General features: G+C 38.7%; 1 protein-coding gene across 4 annotated transcripts in view; it reads right to left on the reverse strand.

Annotated features, from left to right (window-relative positions):
- Positions 1 to 16,583, reverse strand: part of AMMECR1 (AMMECR nuclear protein 1) — a 95,625-nt gene extending 79,042 nt beyond the window's left edge. For 2 of the 4 annotated variants that reach the window (XR_011681575.1, XM_071442470.1), the window contains exon 1: positions 16,304 to 16,583. Coding sequence is in view for 2 of the 4 variants with exons in the window: in XM_071442470.1 (XP_071298571.1) it covers positions 16,304 to 16,475 (172 nt within the window). In the remaining 2 variants the exon portion in view is untranslated. Of the gene's footprint in view, positions 1 to 16,145 lie in introns of all 4 variants that reach the window. The other 2 variants (XM_071442471.1, XM_071442472.1) reach the window with 2 other exon arrangements.
- Positions 16,584 to 17,149: the final 566 nt, after the last annotated feature.

Consider the following 17,149-nt stretch of genomic DNA (forward strand, 5'->3'; position numbering starts at 1 on the left):
CAGAGAATACAGATTAGATACATGGTGCATGAAAGGATTATGCTGGGTCTATGTATAAAGAGGAGGATTACAGCACATATGGCTACTGACATGTACTCATGTTGTAAGTGCCTGTGGGCATCTCATTTGAAATATGTGTTAGAGTTGAATTTTGTTGGAGTTTTTTGTTGATATATATGTGGTTTTATATATGATAAATACCATTCAGGACAGTTATTTTGCTAGAAGTGACATTCTCAAATACTTGCCAGGCTGTCACATTAGCATACAGCTCACAGCTCACAGCCAGGCAGGAAACAGCTCTTCCATGAATGGAACTTCTGCCCTGTGATGACACTAATAGCACAGGATCCCAAAGGTTGCCTTGTCTGCCAGGCAGAGAGGGAAATGAGAGATTCTGAGAACAAAGTCAAGAGAACAGCAAAGAGAACTTGCAGGGGAAGAGAAGGAGATAAGTAAAATCCTTTTCTTTGTACTACCTGCACCAAGGACATAAACAGAAAAGGATGAGAAGTAGACCAAGTTAAGACTGTTCTAAGTGCTGTCAGCACAGAGAGATGCAAAATTCTTGTGGCCCCAAATCTTACATAGATCTAAATAACATTGATGGAGTGAAGAAGATAGTTATCTTCTGTATAAATATTGACCTCATGGGTAGCCCTCCTTGGTTATCCAAGGAGTAGAGAAATAATGCATTATGAGACATATTAACACCATGACTATAATGCCATATTTCTTTTCCCAGTATAGAGGTAAGGAAAGGTATGAAAGACCTTGTGTACATGCAGATTTTAAAGTAACATTGCTCCCACATTTTCCCAAGCTCCCTTCTCCTTAGCAACAGCCAAGTCTCTAACACAATTGTGTTGCCATTGACTATGTTGTCATGCTGATCAGGAGGGGGAAAAAGCCACATCAGATGTGCTCATATTTTATTTCACTCAGAAGTCTGAAGCTGCAGTCTGCCTTTAGGGGGACTCCATGAGAGACCTAGGCTGTGAGCTTGAGAAAAAGTGGTGTAAAACCAAAAAGTGCAGAGCAGGGAGGAAGTAGGGAAGGAAGGGTCTCAGGATTGTGGAGGGTGAGTGACATGCTGCAGAGTCATGAAAATGGTAATGAAGACTAGAAATATATTAACCATAACAGAATTCTGTAAGATAATCATATACTTTTCTAGTCCAATTATTTAGTTGTTACTACTAGGGAAAAATTAATCAAAATATCAGAAAAGCCATTTGTACTATACTAAGCTTGTGGAAAAATGTGGGCAATTATTTGACAAACTGTTAAATGAAGATAAAATTATGTCCTTCTGCTTTGGAACAAGAATTACCAGATCAGCTTTAGAAATTGCATCGCTGCCAATGGATGAATATGATTTATGCATTGCTGAATTACATTTCTTTTCATTTTAAAAATCTTGGTTCTGTCTGATTTAACTTCTGATTTGATCAGTGTGGATAGAGTTTGGATGGATGTCCAGACAATAGGGCTGAGCTGATGCTTCAGAGGGAGGTGAGAAATACCCAGCCTAAATCCAATAGATAAAAACAAAATGTTTATCAGAGAAACTAATTGTGCATCAGGGAGACTAACTCCTTCCTGAGCCCTGTGAACTGCTGTGTGAAGAATGTGCTTTGATTAGGATTATTGCCTTAATGCAGACCTTCAATTCTTATGGGCCTCAGGAGGGCAATGCAGGAAAGCTGTTCTGTGATGTATGAAGTGAGGGGTATGAACTCTTGCATTCATACAGTCACATCATACATGAGCCTACATTTCAAGGAATTGGGAGATAATTAAGGAGATAAGCCATGGCTGCTAATTATGCTACAGACAACTCTTTTTCCTTGAGAGATAAATCCAAGTTTGGAGATTTGTTTGAGGGTTTTTTGTTTGGTGGGTTTGTTCTGGCTTTTTTCCAAGCTGATACATTATGAATCTATTGCTTATAAAACTTTTAAAGTTTCTATTTTAAAACACTTAACATCTATCAGAAAGATAGTTATTTGTTTATACAGCCTTTAATATTATAATGTGTCTATGGTTGTCAATATTTGAGGTAATCATTATTATAAACAAGGGCACAATAAGAGAAATGCTGTGATAGTTCTCCAAATGATGAAAAGGGAAAGTGTATGTACTTTTTATTTATAAAAATCAGATTGCATTATCTTACTGTAGCCACTTTAAGGTAAGACAGTTTGCTTTCAAAATGTTGGATAAATCACACAAGTCAGTATCACATCATGACTCCTCCGACCATATGCTCCTTCACAAGGCCCCTGCTGGTCGTCATCCAACATCAGTGTGCAAAAAATTGGCATGACATAACTTATCAGGTAGGTTTCTGTACATTACCATCACATTAGATTGCACCTAAGTTATTCCAATGTTTGCTTGTAATTTGCTAGGTGAAACAGGGTGGTCTGTTGCACCACCCTTCTGTGGAAAAAGGGAATTCACAAAGTAGAAAGCTGTAAAATTTGACATTTCTTTCACATCAGAGAACTGTGGTCACTAGGATTCCTTTTGGAAAATTAAGAAAGGAAAAGTGGTAGAAAGAATTGGTTCTTGTAATGGGTGAGTCCTGACTAAGATAATCAGAGGAACAGCCATCTCTGAGAAGAAAGGGAAAATCCATACAAGATTATTTTTAAAAGAAACAGGTACAGTTGTGAGGAGATATGAATAATTTATAAAGATTAAAGTCTAGGCTTCAGAATGTACTTACAATAAGACAAGTCTTAATCTGAATCCCCTCAATTTGTGGTATGGTGTCTTACAGCAGATAGCAAAACATACTTGTTCTAAATCTTATGAAACAATAATTATAGTAAGTAAATGCATTTGGCAGTGGTTGAAATACTAATAACACACTGCATTTCAAACATTTGTTTAAAGTGACCTCAGCCTGTTATTCTACTGCTAGAGACAAACCTCACTCAAATTGCATTTTTCTACTGCTGAAATGTTCTGACATTTCATTTTGGTACCAAAATTAGGAGTAATTGCTAATAATTTATTCACCAGAAAGTTTACTATTATCAGCTTTGTTTAAGTCAGATGGAGATTAAAAAATAGTTCTCTTTCTTGCAAACTGCTGGGCAAATTTCATCTGCTTTATTAGATGTCATTATCTTGTAAGAATTACATGAGATTCTTCTTATAACAGAAAAAAATAACCAAATATAATATGGGATTTATAGGAATTTTTTGATTTTAATTGGCAGAGCCTTATTTATATCTATTATATCTGTAACATACTATAAGCTTTCTGTTCCACTTTCAAGTAATGTTGATATAAACATTCATGCCAAGAAAGGAATAAAGCTTGTGAGTATAATATATATATATTCTGTATATTTAGCAGAAAACTTGTAAGGAATTTTTAAATTTATTTTTAATTTTGCATTAACCCATGCAGTGCTTTTGGCTGCTCTGATTCATAATATTGAGAACTGAGAGACAGGTTTATTAGGAAAACACATATATCCACTGTATCTCTGCACTGTATTAAATAATGTAAGATCACTTCTTAGCTCTTGTGAAGGTGTGCTGTTTGAAATTTTAAAGAGATTGAAGTATGTGAGTAGCTCTAAGCTATTCCTTTTAGCTACTATTTTGATAATTATCTTTTCTTTATAACGTATCTCACTGATCCTCAGTTTTACTTGTTTCAAAGGATGGGGGGGGTGTCTCTTAAAATGTGGTATTTCTACTTAGAAAAATTAAAATAATAAAAAAGATAAATAGCTGCACATTGTAAAGTTCAAGTTACTTGCTGGCCTCTGGATGGAACTCCTTCCTTGTGCACAGCATTGTCCTTTTTCAGTGCTAGGAAATGTACAATACACTACTTGTAGCCACAACAGAAAAGATACAGAGGATCCAATTAGCTTCTTTCCCTGTGTAATTTAGGAGTTACATTCATTAGGTGATTAAAATTCAGATAGATCCATAATTACATTTATTAACATACAAATTCATTTACATTTCTTATTTTTAACCTGCACATTGCTGCTTGATCACCAGTGGTAGAAGAAAATGTAGTTATATGTTAGTTTATAATGAATTTGTTCTTGCTGGTAAGCACTGGAAATGTGATGCAATGTTTTAATCTCAAACACTGCAAGAGAATTTTAAAATCCAAGTAATTTATTTATTATAGCAAGCGTCCTGGAAACATTTGCTTTAATTTTTTATTCTAAAAAGTAGCATTTATTTATTCAAAATTTTTACTGATTTTCCTTCCCTACACATGAAAATTAAATGCAGAGATTTAATGTTTTAAATCAGGTGCTTTCAGGCAACTGCATACATGCATCTATCTACATGTTAAAAACTCAGTAAATATACTGCCTTTTTCAGAGAAAAAAAAAACTTGAGGAAATAGACATTTCTCTTCCAGAGGTAATTTCACAGTTGTGGGGGTTTGCTTTGTTTTCCTGATGATATTCTGCAGGGATACTTGGTTGGAGTTCTATGCAAGGATTTCTGAGATCAATGGAAAGGTCGTGGGCTTTGAACTGAGGTCTCAGGCATGGAAGAATCTATTCACTTGTGTGTCAGAGCCAGACCAGGAAAAGGAAGGAGAAGGGTCCCAGGTGTCCATGGTTCAAATCCCCTGCTCTCAGCACAGATTAGAGATGTGTAGAGGCAGGATGTGACTGAAGAACGGGGCTTGGGATCCATCATAACCATCCCATTTTCCCCTCATCGGTATGCCAGGACATGAGTGCAGTGCTGGGTGCAGGAGCCAAACCCAAGAGTGTCCAGAGCTGCTGTGACAATGAGCAGGTGCAGTGTGGTTGGCAGGGTCCAGGTGCTGTGACAATGTGCAGATGCAGTGTGGTTTGCAGGGTCCAGGTGCTGTGACAATGTGCAGGTGCAGACTGGTTTGCAGGGCTCAGGTGTTGTGACAATGAGCAGGTGCAGACTGGTTTGCAGGGCTCAGGTGTTGTGACAATGAGCAGGTGCAGACTGGTTTGCAGGGCTCAGGTGTTGTGACAATGAGCAGGTGCAGTGTGGTTTGCAGGGTCCGGGTGCTGTGACAATGAGCAGGTGCAGTGTGGTTTGCAGGGTCCAGGTGCTGTGACAATGTGCAGACTGGTTTGCAGGGTCCAGGTGCAGTGACAATGAGCAGGTGCAGTGTGGTTTGCAGGGCTCGGGTGCTGTGACAATGTGCAGGTGCAGTGTGGTTTGCAGGGTCCAGGTGCTGTGACAATGTGCAGGTGCAGTGTGGTTTGCAGGGTCCAGGTGCTGTGACAATGAGCAGGTGCAGTGTGGTTTGCAGGGCTCAGGTGCTGTGACAATGTGCAGGTGCAGTGTGGTTTGCAGGGTCCAGGTGCTGTGACAATGAGCAGGTGCAGACTGGTTTGCAGGGCTCAGGTGCTGTGACAATGTGCGGGGGCAGTGTGGTTTGCAGGGTCCAGGTGCTGTGACAATGAGCAGGTGCAGTGTGGTTTGCAGGGTTCAGGTGCTGTGACAATGTGCAGGTGCAGTGTGGTTTGCAGGGTCCAGGTGCTGTGACAATGTGCAGGTGCAGTGTGGTTTGCAGGGCTCAGGTGTTGTGACAATGAGCAGGTGCAGACTGGTTTGCAGGGTTCAGGTGTTGTGACAATGAGCAGGTGCAGTGTGGTTTGCAGGGCTCGGGTGCTGTGACAATGTGCAGGTGCAGTGTGGTTTGCAGGGTCCAGGTGCTGTGACAATGTGCAGACTGGTTTGCAGGGTCCAGGTGCAGTGACAATGAGCAGGTGCAGACTGGTTTGCAGGTCCGGGTGCTGCAGAGGGCTCCTCTGAGCAGAGAGCAGCCCGGGGAGCTTGGCCGGGGAAGCCCTTCCCGCAGAGCCGTGCCAAGGGCTCGCAAGGGCACAGCTCCGCCTGCTGCTGAGCTGGCTTGGCTTCCTAGCACTGCCAGAGTGTGGTACAGACCATGCTGCATGGCTGTTGTCTCTGCAGGCTTTGCTGCATAACTTCTAGTTGACTGGAGAGATAAAAATAATCCCTGACATAAATCAACTTCATTCTGCCTCAGGACATAATTTAAATACCTTCTCCTGGGTGTTCTTCTCTTTTTATAAAAGCAGCGAGTTCACTCTCCAGCCTTCACACTCTAATTCTAGAAAACATTTCACGAGGGACTGCCACAGTGAAGGTAGAGCTATTGCTGCATGAGGATACAAGGAATATCAGCTAGGGACACAGTGGTGGGAAATGGAAAGGTATTTTAGAAAGGCTCTTGAGTATTTCCTTTCCCAAGATTCTAGGGCCAAAATGATGCTTGAATGTGCATACCTTTATGAATAGAGGTAAATTATGCTTAAATTTATGAATAGAGGTGGACAAAAATTTTGAATGATTTTTAAATTTTAAATTAGAATAACAGAGGTTTGAAAACACTGGGACCATTCTTGAGATTAGGTTGAGATAAAATTGTTTCAACTGAAATATAGGAAAAATATGAAACATTTTCCAGGTTTTTAAAGGAAATATCTTAACATGCTGAAAATGAAGTTTTTCATCTTTTGAAACAGAAATACCATTTTCCACTTACAAGTTAATATAAATTGAATAGTAAAATATGTGTATATGTGTATTTTTTTAAAAAGTCACAAAACATTTTATTTTTAATTAGATGTAATATTTCAGATTTATCCTAAATGGAAATTACTGGGGTTTTGTTTTGTTTAAGAAAAAGAAAAGAAAAAAAAAGTATTGCATGCTTTCTGTATGAACTGTGTTTTGTGCTTCCTTTTTGCTGACATTTTCATTTTTTTATTGAACTAGAAGAAACTTCACCTGCTAAATTTTGTTTATGAAATATTCACGAGACACTGTCCTGGGAGTTTTCAGGTGACCTGTGTGTTTTCAGGGGACTGTTAGTGTATGAGGGTGTAGCTCCTCCCAGTACTGTGCCAGTGCTGGACCTTGAGCCTTGCTGCATGCTCTGCCTGTGCTGTACTCTGAATCCTTGGGACAAAAATACAGTGGGTAGGGATCTGTGATTTCAGCAGGCTCTTCATGAAAAGTAGGATCTCTTAATTCTAGTGTGATTGTGGGATACCTGCATGAGGCATCATTAACTCAGCATACACTGAGTAAAAGAGACCTGGTCACAGATCTTTTCCTTCTACTTTGTGTTCCTATTCTTTTCTCTCCTGTTCCTTGTTCTCTTGTCAGCCATCAGTTCATTTCAAAATGATCAAAATGTTCATCTAAAGTTACAGAGCAGGTGATGAGAACTCCAGATGCCCTCTCAGACTCTCATTTTCTCAGGCTGGTCTGGGCAATTCAAAGGCAGAATCTTCTGATCTGTAGCTCTTCTCCCATTGACCCTCTATGGCTGACTTGGGTGAATGCTTAGGGATTTCAGAAGCTGTTTTGCTCAGTCATCATTGTCACTCTAACAGTGTCAGCCTCTGGAAGCTCAGAAAGCTGCTGCAGTCTCCCAAGAAAGGCCTATCAGACCTTTCCTAGGAGAAGGAAAGGAGGTGATGAAATCAAGTGTCTCCATTCACAACATCACTTGAACATGTAAATGACAACAGATTGGGTGTAGGATTCCTATCTCTTATAGGCAGTTGTTTGGATGTTTGGTTTTTGTTTTGTTTTTAATGTCTTTTAAAGAAAAGCTATTAGGGTTGGTCTAGTAGCTGAAATCTTCAGCATGGAGGTGACATTATGGACAGTGAAAAACTTTTACTAAGAACTTCTGTCGTCAAAACAGCTAATAAGAGTTTGCAATCTGAAGAGACAAAAGTAAGCAAAGAGAGGGAGTGCTGTCAGTGCAGTTTTACAGATGGAGAAGGGGACAAACCTTGATTCAGAAAAGTATGGAGGCAGATCCTGATTTTTTTAGCATTACCAAATGTGTACATTTAACATACTCTGTTTGATCCTGGAAATGCTTTATGCCTACGCATTTCTAATTTTAACTGTTCTGATTTTTTTCTTACTATCAAAGAGAGGGGCTTTTATAGTTTCTCTTCAAACTGATTTTTTAAATATGCTGGAGCATCTCTATTCTCAGCACAGATTTTCAGTATATTTTCAGCAGTTTTTGTATAGGTGTGTGGGCTCCCCTTCCCCTTTCCTCTCCCCCTCGCTCCCCCACCCCAATTTTAGTGCAACTGCAGACATCCAGCAGAGAGAGAAGCAGGAAAGGACAGATTTACATACATTGACTGGCTGTGCTGACTTTTCAATACAAAATAGCAGTGTTATTGTACTGCATCAAAGTAAGAGTCTTAGCCTGGAAGGGATGTTTCATTGACATTGAACTGAAAATATAGGCACAGTGTAATGGATCCTAAAATTGGCTGGACTGTTTCTGGATGCCTGTGTTCAGTATCCATATAAAAATCCCTGTACACAGCATATAAGCAGACTAATGAGGTGAGACCTTGTCTTAGTAGTATAATCTTTAAGACAAGTTCTAGCAGTCAAGCAGGAAATCAGAAAAATAAATGGTACATTCAAGCTACTTGTCTTTGTGCAGGGCCCTGGTAATAGTTTGAATTGAATGCTACAGCACGTGAAGAGGTTTTTTCCTCACAAATGCCTTGACACACTCTAGTGGCAAAAGCTTGCAGTGCCATTCAGACCATGGAGCCCAGTTCATTTCTTTCCTTTTTGATGTGAAGCAATAGTTACCCTGGATGAAAATTTAGTTGATCAGTATTTAAAGTAATCTGGCAGCTCAGAAACAGCCATTCAAGTCCTGTGCTTTAATAAAACTTACATTTCTTCTTTATATTTTATATATAAACCACTGAATCAGGAATTTTGCTTGCTTGACATTTGTACAGAGTTTTGAGCAGCACACTCTGACCTGAGTCATTGAGGCATGGCCATGATATTTATGCAATATGTGGAAGTCAGTAAACAGCGCCTATCCACAAGTCCTCAACACTTATCTTTTAATAGTAATGGATACAGATCTTGGGCAACTTCATCTTTTAATCAACCCTCATTAAATGCTAAATCAATAACCACATTAAAAATGTATTTCTAGATAAGCTTTAAAACCAGTGGTTTTAAAGTGGTTTTGCTGATTGAACTTATCATAAATGATTCACTGTTTTGTCTTCTGAGAAGACATAATGGACCACTTGGCTGCCTCAGTTCTCTCTTCATTTTTACTTCAGGGCTATGCTGTGGCAAAATCCCTCTGGTAATACAGTGAAGAATTTAAATATATACTTTATCATCACAGTCCAACCTGTGGTGAAGTGTTTTCTCCAGAATCAAGAATTTTCTGTGGAAATACTTTTGGGTTGACTGTGAGCTAGTACCGATCCTCTGGCCTCATTGCTGATACCATTTGAGCTGAAGGAGGATGGAATATCTCTCTGTGTTTTACTGTAATTTACACACTAACATGACTCAAGTATTTCATTTAGCACAACTCAAAATATCCCTTCCTCACCAAGATTTGCTGTTTTGAAACTCTCAAATAGCTGTGTCACAATGAAAACAAAAATCCCATTTTCCACAAAACAAAAACATAGAAGCATCTCTTTCTGGTTTAATGTTTGAATTTATTACTGCTGCTTAAACAATACAAGATTACATGTCTCTACATGTATCTGTCTGCTTGTTCATTAACTCTGATTATTCTCTATTTCAATGATTCCTTCTTTCTTCCTTGGGTTTACTTTTTGGTTATCTGGACATAAAAGAGCCACATAGATATTTTAGACTGGCTCTTGCTGCTGTGCCTCTGGAATTTGTTAATTTTTTCTTACTAAATATTTTCTTTATATGGGAAAGTTAGTCTAGTAAAAGTAAATGTACTATCTAAATGAAGACCATTATATGAAAATATGCCTTTCCCAATCTCTGGAGGTTCTTGCTTTGGATTTAAAAGTGAGTACTTCTTAGGCTGGTACAACTCAATCATAAATATTGGGAAGATGCTGACTAAAAATTAGAGCTGGAGTGAACAAGTAAATCTCTCATTGAAGTCAAAGGGAATACTGCCAATTTACACTGGGAATGAATTAGACCTTGGGTTTTTTGCATCCTCATTTGACCTGTTGTCCTCAAATAGCATTGTCAGACTAGATCTATCATAAATTTCTAGTTATGTCATAGTAATTATGTCATTATTAGTGATTAGATCAGCTTTAGAGGGTTTTTTTATTCTTTGTGCTGTTGCCAAGTTCCATGAGGACAGAAGCTATGAATTAGGTTGGAGCTCTGAATTCTTTTTTCTTGTGGAGTAGACAAGGTACTTCCAAGACCAGGAATCTGTTGTGCAAACAAACATATCTACATGCATTTGGGCAATACATTATTTTCTCTCACTGTTCTGTAGGGATATCATTAGCAATGGAAGGGCATTTACCATTCTCTGGTAGCTGTGCTATCATGAGATCCATGCTCCTGGTTAGCAGAGCTGAAAGGAACCAACTTTGGGAACACTTCACTGCTTGTTTAGTCCAGCAACACTGGTCAGTGTATGCCTTGTGTATCCTGGATTATAAGTATTCCTTTGTGTAAGATCCCTTTTTGATCTCAACCCTAATCCAAGCAAAGAATTAACCAAGTCATAAGAAAAAATAAGACAGCAATGGATGAGTGAGCATCGAAGATCACCACCTTGAAAGATACAATTGCTTGTATCTAATGAGACATCAGCTATTCCCTGGATGTCTGGGCTTTGTAAAGATGCAGCATCCACTGATGCAATAATCAGTGGTGAACTTTTCAACTTTTGATAATTAATGCGCTTGCTTTGTCCATTTTTGCATTTGAAAGTAATGCCAGATGACTCTGTAATTCAGTTTTGCATCTAGGTTCGACTCCCTTACAAACGAATGAACATCTCAGTATTGCATGTCAGTGCCTTAAAAGTCCCCTCAGGGGCTGCCTTGATGGAAGGATTTTTTTCTCTCCTTAAGACACAAAGGATTAGAACTGCAGCAGAGAAGTTATTTTCTAGAGAAAATTTGATTAGTTTCAATGGACAACAAGCAAAAAAAATTAACTAAGTGTATAACTAACTTGATTAGCTTTGGGCAAATAATCTCAGCCACATGGAGGATTTCTATCTTCTGGTGCAGTCAAATGAATATGACTCTCTTGCTCTCAGAACCAGTTTAGACTTAAAAAAAAAAATACAGATCTTTTGACTGCCAGTGTAATAAAGGAGATTGGTTGATAGATTATTCCATCTGTTATGCCCAGACCATACTTTACATTTTACTAGCTATGTAATCTGCTATTTCTTTGCATGGTGTGAAATTAGGCTTCCTTCTTTCTTCCCTCTCCCCTGGACAGTAAAGAACTTCACAAAAAGCATCAGATAAAGGTGTTTTGGGCTGTGAGATGACACGCTGTCTTATGTGGCTGTGGTTCCATTCTTTTAGTTCAAGGAGGTTTTCATTTGGAAGTGTTAAATAGTTCTTCTTTCTGTTTATTTAAGCACTTTGGTTACCTTTATGAAAAAGGCGAGTTTATGTCAAAATTCAGGGAAATATATTATAAAAATGCAGAAGAAAGCCAGAGTATTTCAATTTAAAAATTCTGTCAAGTGACTCATTTATTTGACCCATGACTCTGCAAAGTCACTAGATAGACAAATGCATTATGCAGATAGAGAACTGGAGACAGAGGTTATGTGGTGCCCAAGGCCATGCAGTGAGTCAAAGCTGAGCCAGGGTGAAGTTCCCATTTTAGTGTGTCTATTAATAATACCAGCACAGACAAACTACATTAAAGAACTAAAACTGGGGGCTATGTGATGTCAGCATGCTCTGCAAGACTGAGATATTGTTTGTTTCTGTCTAACTCTAAAATGGTGAAATTATTGGACATAAATGTGACTGGATCAATATCTTATCTGAAGGCTTTCTCATACTTAAGGATAGTAGTCTCTTTCCTCCCTCCTGACTGAGACCTTTTGTTTTTATTTGCCAAACATAAAAATGATTTGTTTACCTTCGAATTTTGTATACTGACAGGTTAATACTGTGTCTGGCCTCAAAAAAGACAGTCATAACATAAAAGATTTAGGGATCAATGTGAGGCAGGGTTAATGAGAGCCAAATTTTACTTGCATTTTCTATCCTTGATAGAAGTAGTGTTTATATTTAGTAGACCATTCCTGTGTGGATATATCATATTCTTTGAGTTTTTATATTTTATCTAGCTTTAGATAAAGTTAGTGGCTTCAGTTACTAACAGGACATGGCAGAGGAAAAGATGTTGCATAATAAGTTGCATAAGTTGGAGTTAGGAGCTGCTGTGTATCATTAGTATCTGTCAGTGACTTGCCTTAGTGACTTGGACTTCCAATTATAAATATAACTTTTGGGTGCCTTTGCTAGTGGTTCTCTTTCTTATGATTGCTAGCTTGATCATTATATGTAGTAAAACAAAAGTCAGTCAAGAATCAGGAAGATTATAGAAATATCCACAAGAACTGACTAAAAGGTTGACATATTTGATGGGGACAGCTAAGGAATCCATTGCAGCTTTATTTAATTGAAGCCAATGTCTGGAAAGGCCAAAAGGTGGTATCAGGAATTATATTTAACTTGCAGCCTACAAAGCATTATCATGGAAATTCATGTAACATTAATGACAATGGTTAAATCAACTTGGTTTTCAAAAAAATAGAGGGAAAACTTAACATGGAAGTTAATTTTTGGTTCTTATTTTCCTTTAAATACATTCAAAACCCCCTAATCTATGCAGTCTCATAACAGATTTCCAAAATTCTTCAGAATATCAACAAGAGCCAAGATTGCTCCATTCATTCTTCTTTAAGTGCTAGTTTTATTTGAGTATCTGAAAGAGGCTGATGTTACTGCATTTGTTATCTTAATCTTTGAACAGAGAGAGAAGTGATGTCAAAAGGAGCAACATTGCTAAAGTAATGGCACCCACCTATCCATTCATCACACCCCAAGACTGATTTGTATCTCACTTAAATTAACACATATGACAGTGACCTAGAAACTGTCCAGGTGCAATTATAATGTTGCAGCAACTTGCAGAAACAGACTGCTTTTGGTAATTGATCATTCTTCATCATAAAAACCTGATAATTAGGTTTCTTGTTCCCATCTCACTGCTTCATTGTATTCTCCAAATTATAATTGCTATGTTTGATTTATATCTGTTTGTTCTTGGGCCAACATTTTCATAAATCTTAAAAAGTTAATCTCCATGATGATGTCTTTACCAATAGCTTTTGTACTCCTACCTCATTGTTACGATACCCATTGTGTTGTGAGTGCCAAAAACTATCTAATGTTTTAATTAGGGACTGACCCATACTTATAGGATGCCATCAGTGCTGTACTGTCTCTAGTATTTCTATATTTAATGGTGTACTCTAATATGGTTTTGTCTTTTTCTTGGCTGTTTTACACTCAGAGTGTTAGGTGGAAGCTGCACTTTTGTTTGTCTCCCTGTCTCTTTGCACAGTCCTCCAGGATGTCTGTTACCTCTCCATTCCTCTGTGACTTCCACCCTGCTGTCCAGGCCCTGTAGCTTCTCTCTGAGCCTTCCCAAGCAGCCCTTATTACCCTGGTGCTTCTCTAACTGTTATCAGGCTGAGGGCCAAGGCCTACTCCAGCTGGGGGATGATGTGGGAAGAAATGGAGATGGGAGGATTCAAGAGGAACAGGCTGCAGAGCATTCTCATTCTGCTGTTGCCATCTGGGAGAGGGCTGGGGTGTGCTGATGCTGCCAGGGCTCAACAGCTCCAGAAGACAATGCCCAGCTGCTCGGACTGCCCAAGCAAGGGCTTCCTGCCTCCTCACACACAGGTCTGCAGCCTCTCACCTCAGCTGCCCCTTGGCTGCTTATTCCTGCCTCCAATGAGACTTTAATTTCCTACTACATTTTCTCTCATTTCTGCAATTCTGTGTTATTCCTCCTCTAAACTGATGCTGCCACCCAACATACACCATCACACCACTAAATTTATTAGTTTTTTGTTGCAGAGCCCTGCTCTGTATGACTATTAAAATTCAGACCCAGTTCTTGAGTAACTTTTACTATTCACTTTTTGTTGATGATTCCTCTTTCAATGCAATCCCTCAGCTGGATTTAATAGAATTAATTTGGTGCAAAGTGACAGACAGGAAAAATTAAACTGTCCCTTCAATTTTAATGAAGGGCTCAGCCATCTGATCAGATTGTTGCAGTGTAGTAAGTTACTGCATGTCAGTGGAGCTATTGAAACTATGGGTGCTTTTAGTCTAGCCAATTGCAGAGTGGTACAGGACCAATTAACCTTTTCTAAACTGATTTTTAAGCTGAAATTGTAGTGTAAACTTTAAAAAACCAAGCAAGCTGAATGGAATATAACTGGCCAATTACCACAGCTGTGTTCATGTACAGTATCATGTTGCAGCTTTAGTGTGTCTGAGAATGTCGCTAAAATTAGAGGGACCCACTTCCGTGATATTTTGAGGAACAACCAAGTTTTTGGCTCATGTTCTGACTCTAAAACAAGTGTTTCTTTACATCAGCATGGGTTCCACTTCAGCCTTTGCTGTTATTGATATCCATTAGTCTTTTTTATATTCTGGTTTCTAGGCAAGGATCATCAAGTATGAGTTAGGCAGTGCTGCTGCTGAATTATAAATTAGTTCATTTATAGAGTAAAGTAATTTTTAGTATCTTGTCTGTGCCTGATTTGGTATATATGCATGCCAAAAAATGAGTGTATTAACATGGCATGCATATATGCCAAATATGGTATCTATTTATAGTATATATATACCATATATACCAAAAGTAAGAGTGTATGCTCAGTTGGAAAGGTCTGGAGAGTTGCTAAGCTTTATGGTCCATATTCCTCCTCTAACAAAGACAAGGTTTTAAATTTCCAGAGAATTCCTGTATGCAACAGCTTGTTTTCAAAAGAAACAGTTATGTGTCATCTGTTTTTTCATTATTCAGATTATTTCCTTTCTGCACATCTTGTGATAACAAGCATTGTCTTTTTAATAATAATTTTTATCAGTGGCACAATTTAGGACAACATTTTCTAAAATAAGCCCCAACAAGCACCACTTGAATGGTTGTCTGTACAGGTATAATTCTTGTATTGGGTTTATCTCACTGAATTCCCAAAAGACTGAATTCTGCACAGACCTGTCCTGTTGGTGAAACTTCCTTCACCTGACTTCTGTTTGTGCTGAGAGCAACATTGGTTTTTTGAGAGAGAAATGTGTGATCTAGCTTTACATGTGTGCTCTGTAACTTGTCTAATGACATAACAGTTTCTCTGTTAACACTAAACAATTGAGTGCTTTGCTAACTTTTACTAAGACACATCCATCTTTCCTCCTGTGGTCTCTGGGAAATGTGCTGAATCTCAAGATTTCAAGCAACCTGAGTACTAATACTTGGGATTTGGCATAAAATTGAACCAAAGACTAAAGGATTGATACCTATTTATCATTCAGCTAATTTAGTATCAGGGATTTCAGTGAAACTGAGGCAGACTCACAAGCTACATGAGAGACCCAGGCTCAGGTATCAGCATTATGTTCAAAGCAACATTGACAATATAATAGAAATTGCCTCAAAATTGTTAAGAGACTTTTAGAAATAAAAATACCACCTTCAGAGCCCGATCCTGAATCTACTAAATCTAAAGTACATTAATAGATTGAAATTTCACCATTCTTGCAGGGGTTACTTGGTGCATTCTGTGAGCAAATAAAATAACTGCATGATAAAATTGAGTCATTTTTAGTAAAGCTCTGGCTGCTGCATTGGTTTTATGCTGTCAATTCCTTTGTAGTGTTAGTGTACTGCTCCAGCAGCCTCAAGGTATTAAAGCAGAGCCAGAGCACAACACAGGAAGGCAATGTATAAAACTGTAAATCGTCAGGAGCAGGGCTTTTTTATAACATTTCCATCTACCGTACATAAAACCATTCCCTGATTTGCATAATTTGCTGAGCTAAGTACCAAAATTAACGATATACCTTCAACAGGGAAGATCAGGCAATAAAATATCCACAGTTTCAATCAGGATTGCAAATCACAGATGTCCAAAAGATAGTAAAATGTAAAGAAAAATCCCAGACCCCTAGAACTGATCAAAATTAGTGTCAGTCATTGATTTCTAAAACACACAAAGAGAGGGTGAGTATAAATGTGTTACTTACAAGTGCTGAGGATTTTAGGGAATGAAAATGGAGCCCGGGAGCTGGAGACTGCCTGCCATGCCAGCAGTGTTGATTTGGAAGCGATGGACACAAATAAACATTCAGCAAAGCTTAAAAAGCTGCAATGCAAGGCTAGCCAAAAGTGTCCATGTCCTTACCGTGCTGTGGCTGGCAGGCAATCCGTGTCTGGGAGCCTTCAGTCCCTCTAATCAGGCTCCAGGGATTTTGTTTGCAAGAAAGGTTGTCCTTTAAGTGATGAGTGCAGGAAAACAGAGAAATAAAGAGAAATGAGCAAATTGTACAAGGCAAATAGCTGCAGGTCTTTAGCATGCTCCCTGCGTTTTCCTAAGCTGCATCTGCAGTAGAGAAAATATCCCAAAATAGCTCAGGCTGCCAATGACTTGCTGAAACCTGAGAAAGAATTGCTGAATTTAAAGATCTGGGTTGCTGTGGGTGTATGATTAAAGTGAGAAATTGCTGGCAGGAAGAACCTAGGATGAAACCACATGCTTAAGGAGTAACTTGTGAGTTCACTGATATCAGAACATGAGCTGACCTCTGATTTCCCCCTCCTCCACTCAATGCCAGTTAACCCTTAAGAGTTCAGAGTGGAAGAAAGTTCTTCAATAACAGAAGGAAAAGGAAATACGATTCAAAAAAACCTTTCTTTCACCTGTAATGTAGTGGCAATATTTTGCAGCAGTGCCCTATTTCCAAAATTTCATAGCAGTAAGGGAAGCTGAGGTTTTGCAGATCTCTGACTTCTGGAAAGCTCAGTCTGGTGTAGGGTATAAGCTTAATACTCACTTAAAGTTGTTTGTGGTCCCAAAGAGTGAAAGGGATTTCAGATAAAGTTTTGAGGGACGGATGGATGGATGGATGGATGGATGGATGGATGGATGAACAGATGGATGGATGAACAGATGGATGGATGGATGGATGGTGGCAGGAAGGAAGGCAGGAAGGAAGGCAAATACAACATTTAGGAACTTTTCCGCAAACAG

This window comes from Agelaius tricolor, unplaced genomic scaffold (genome assembly GCF_023055355.1).
Source record: "Agelaius tricolor isolate 1412-34295 unplaced genomic scaffold, bAgeTri1.0.p SCAF_17, whole genome shotgun sequence".
Taxonomy (NCBI): domain Eukaryota; kingdom Metazoa; phylum Chordata; class Aves; order Passeriformes; family Icteridae; genus Agelaius; species Agelaius tricolor.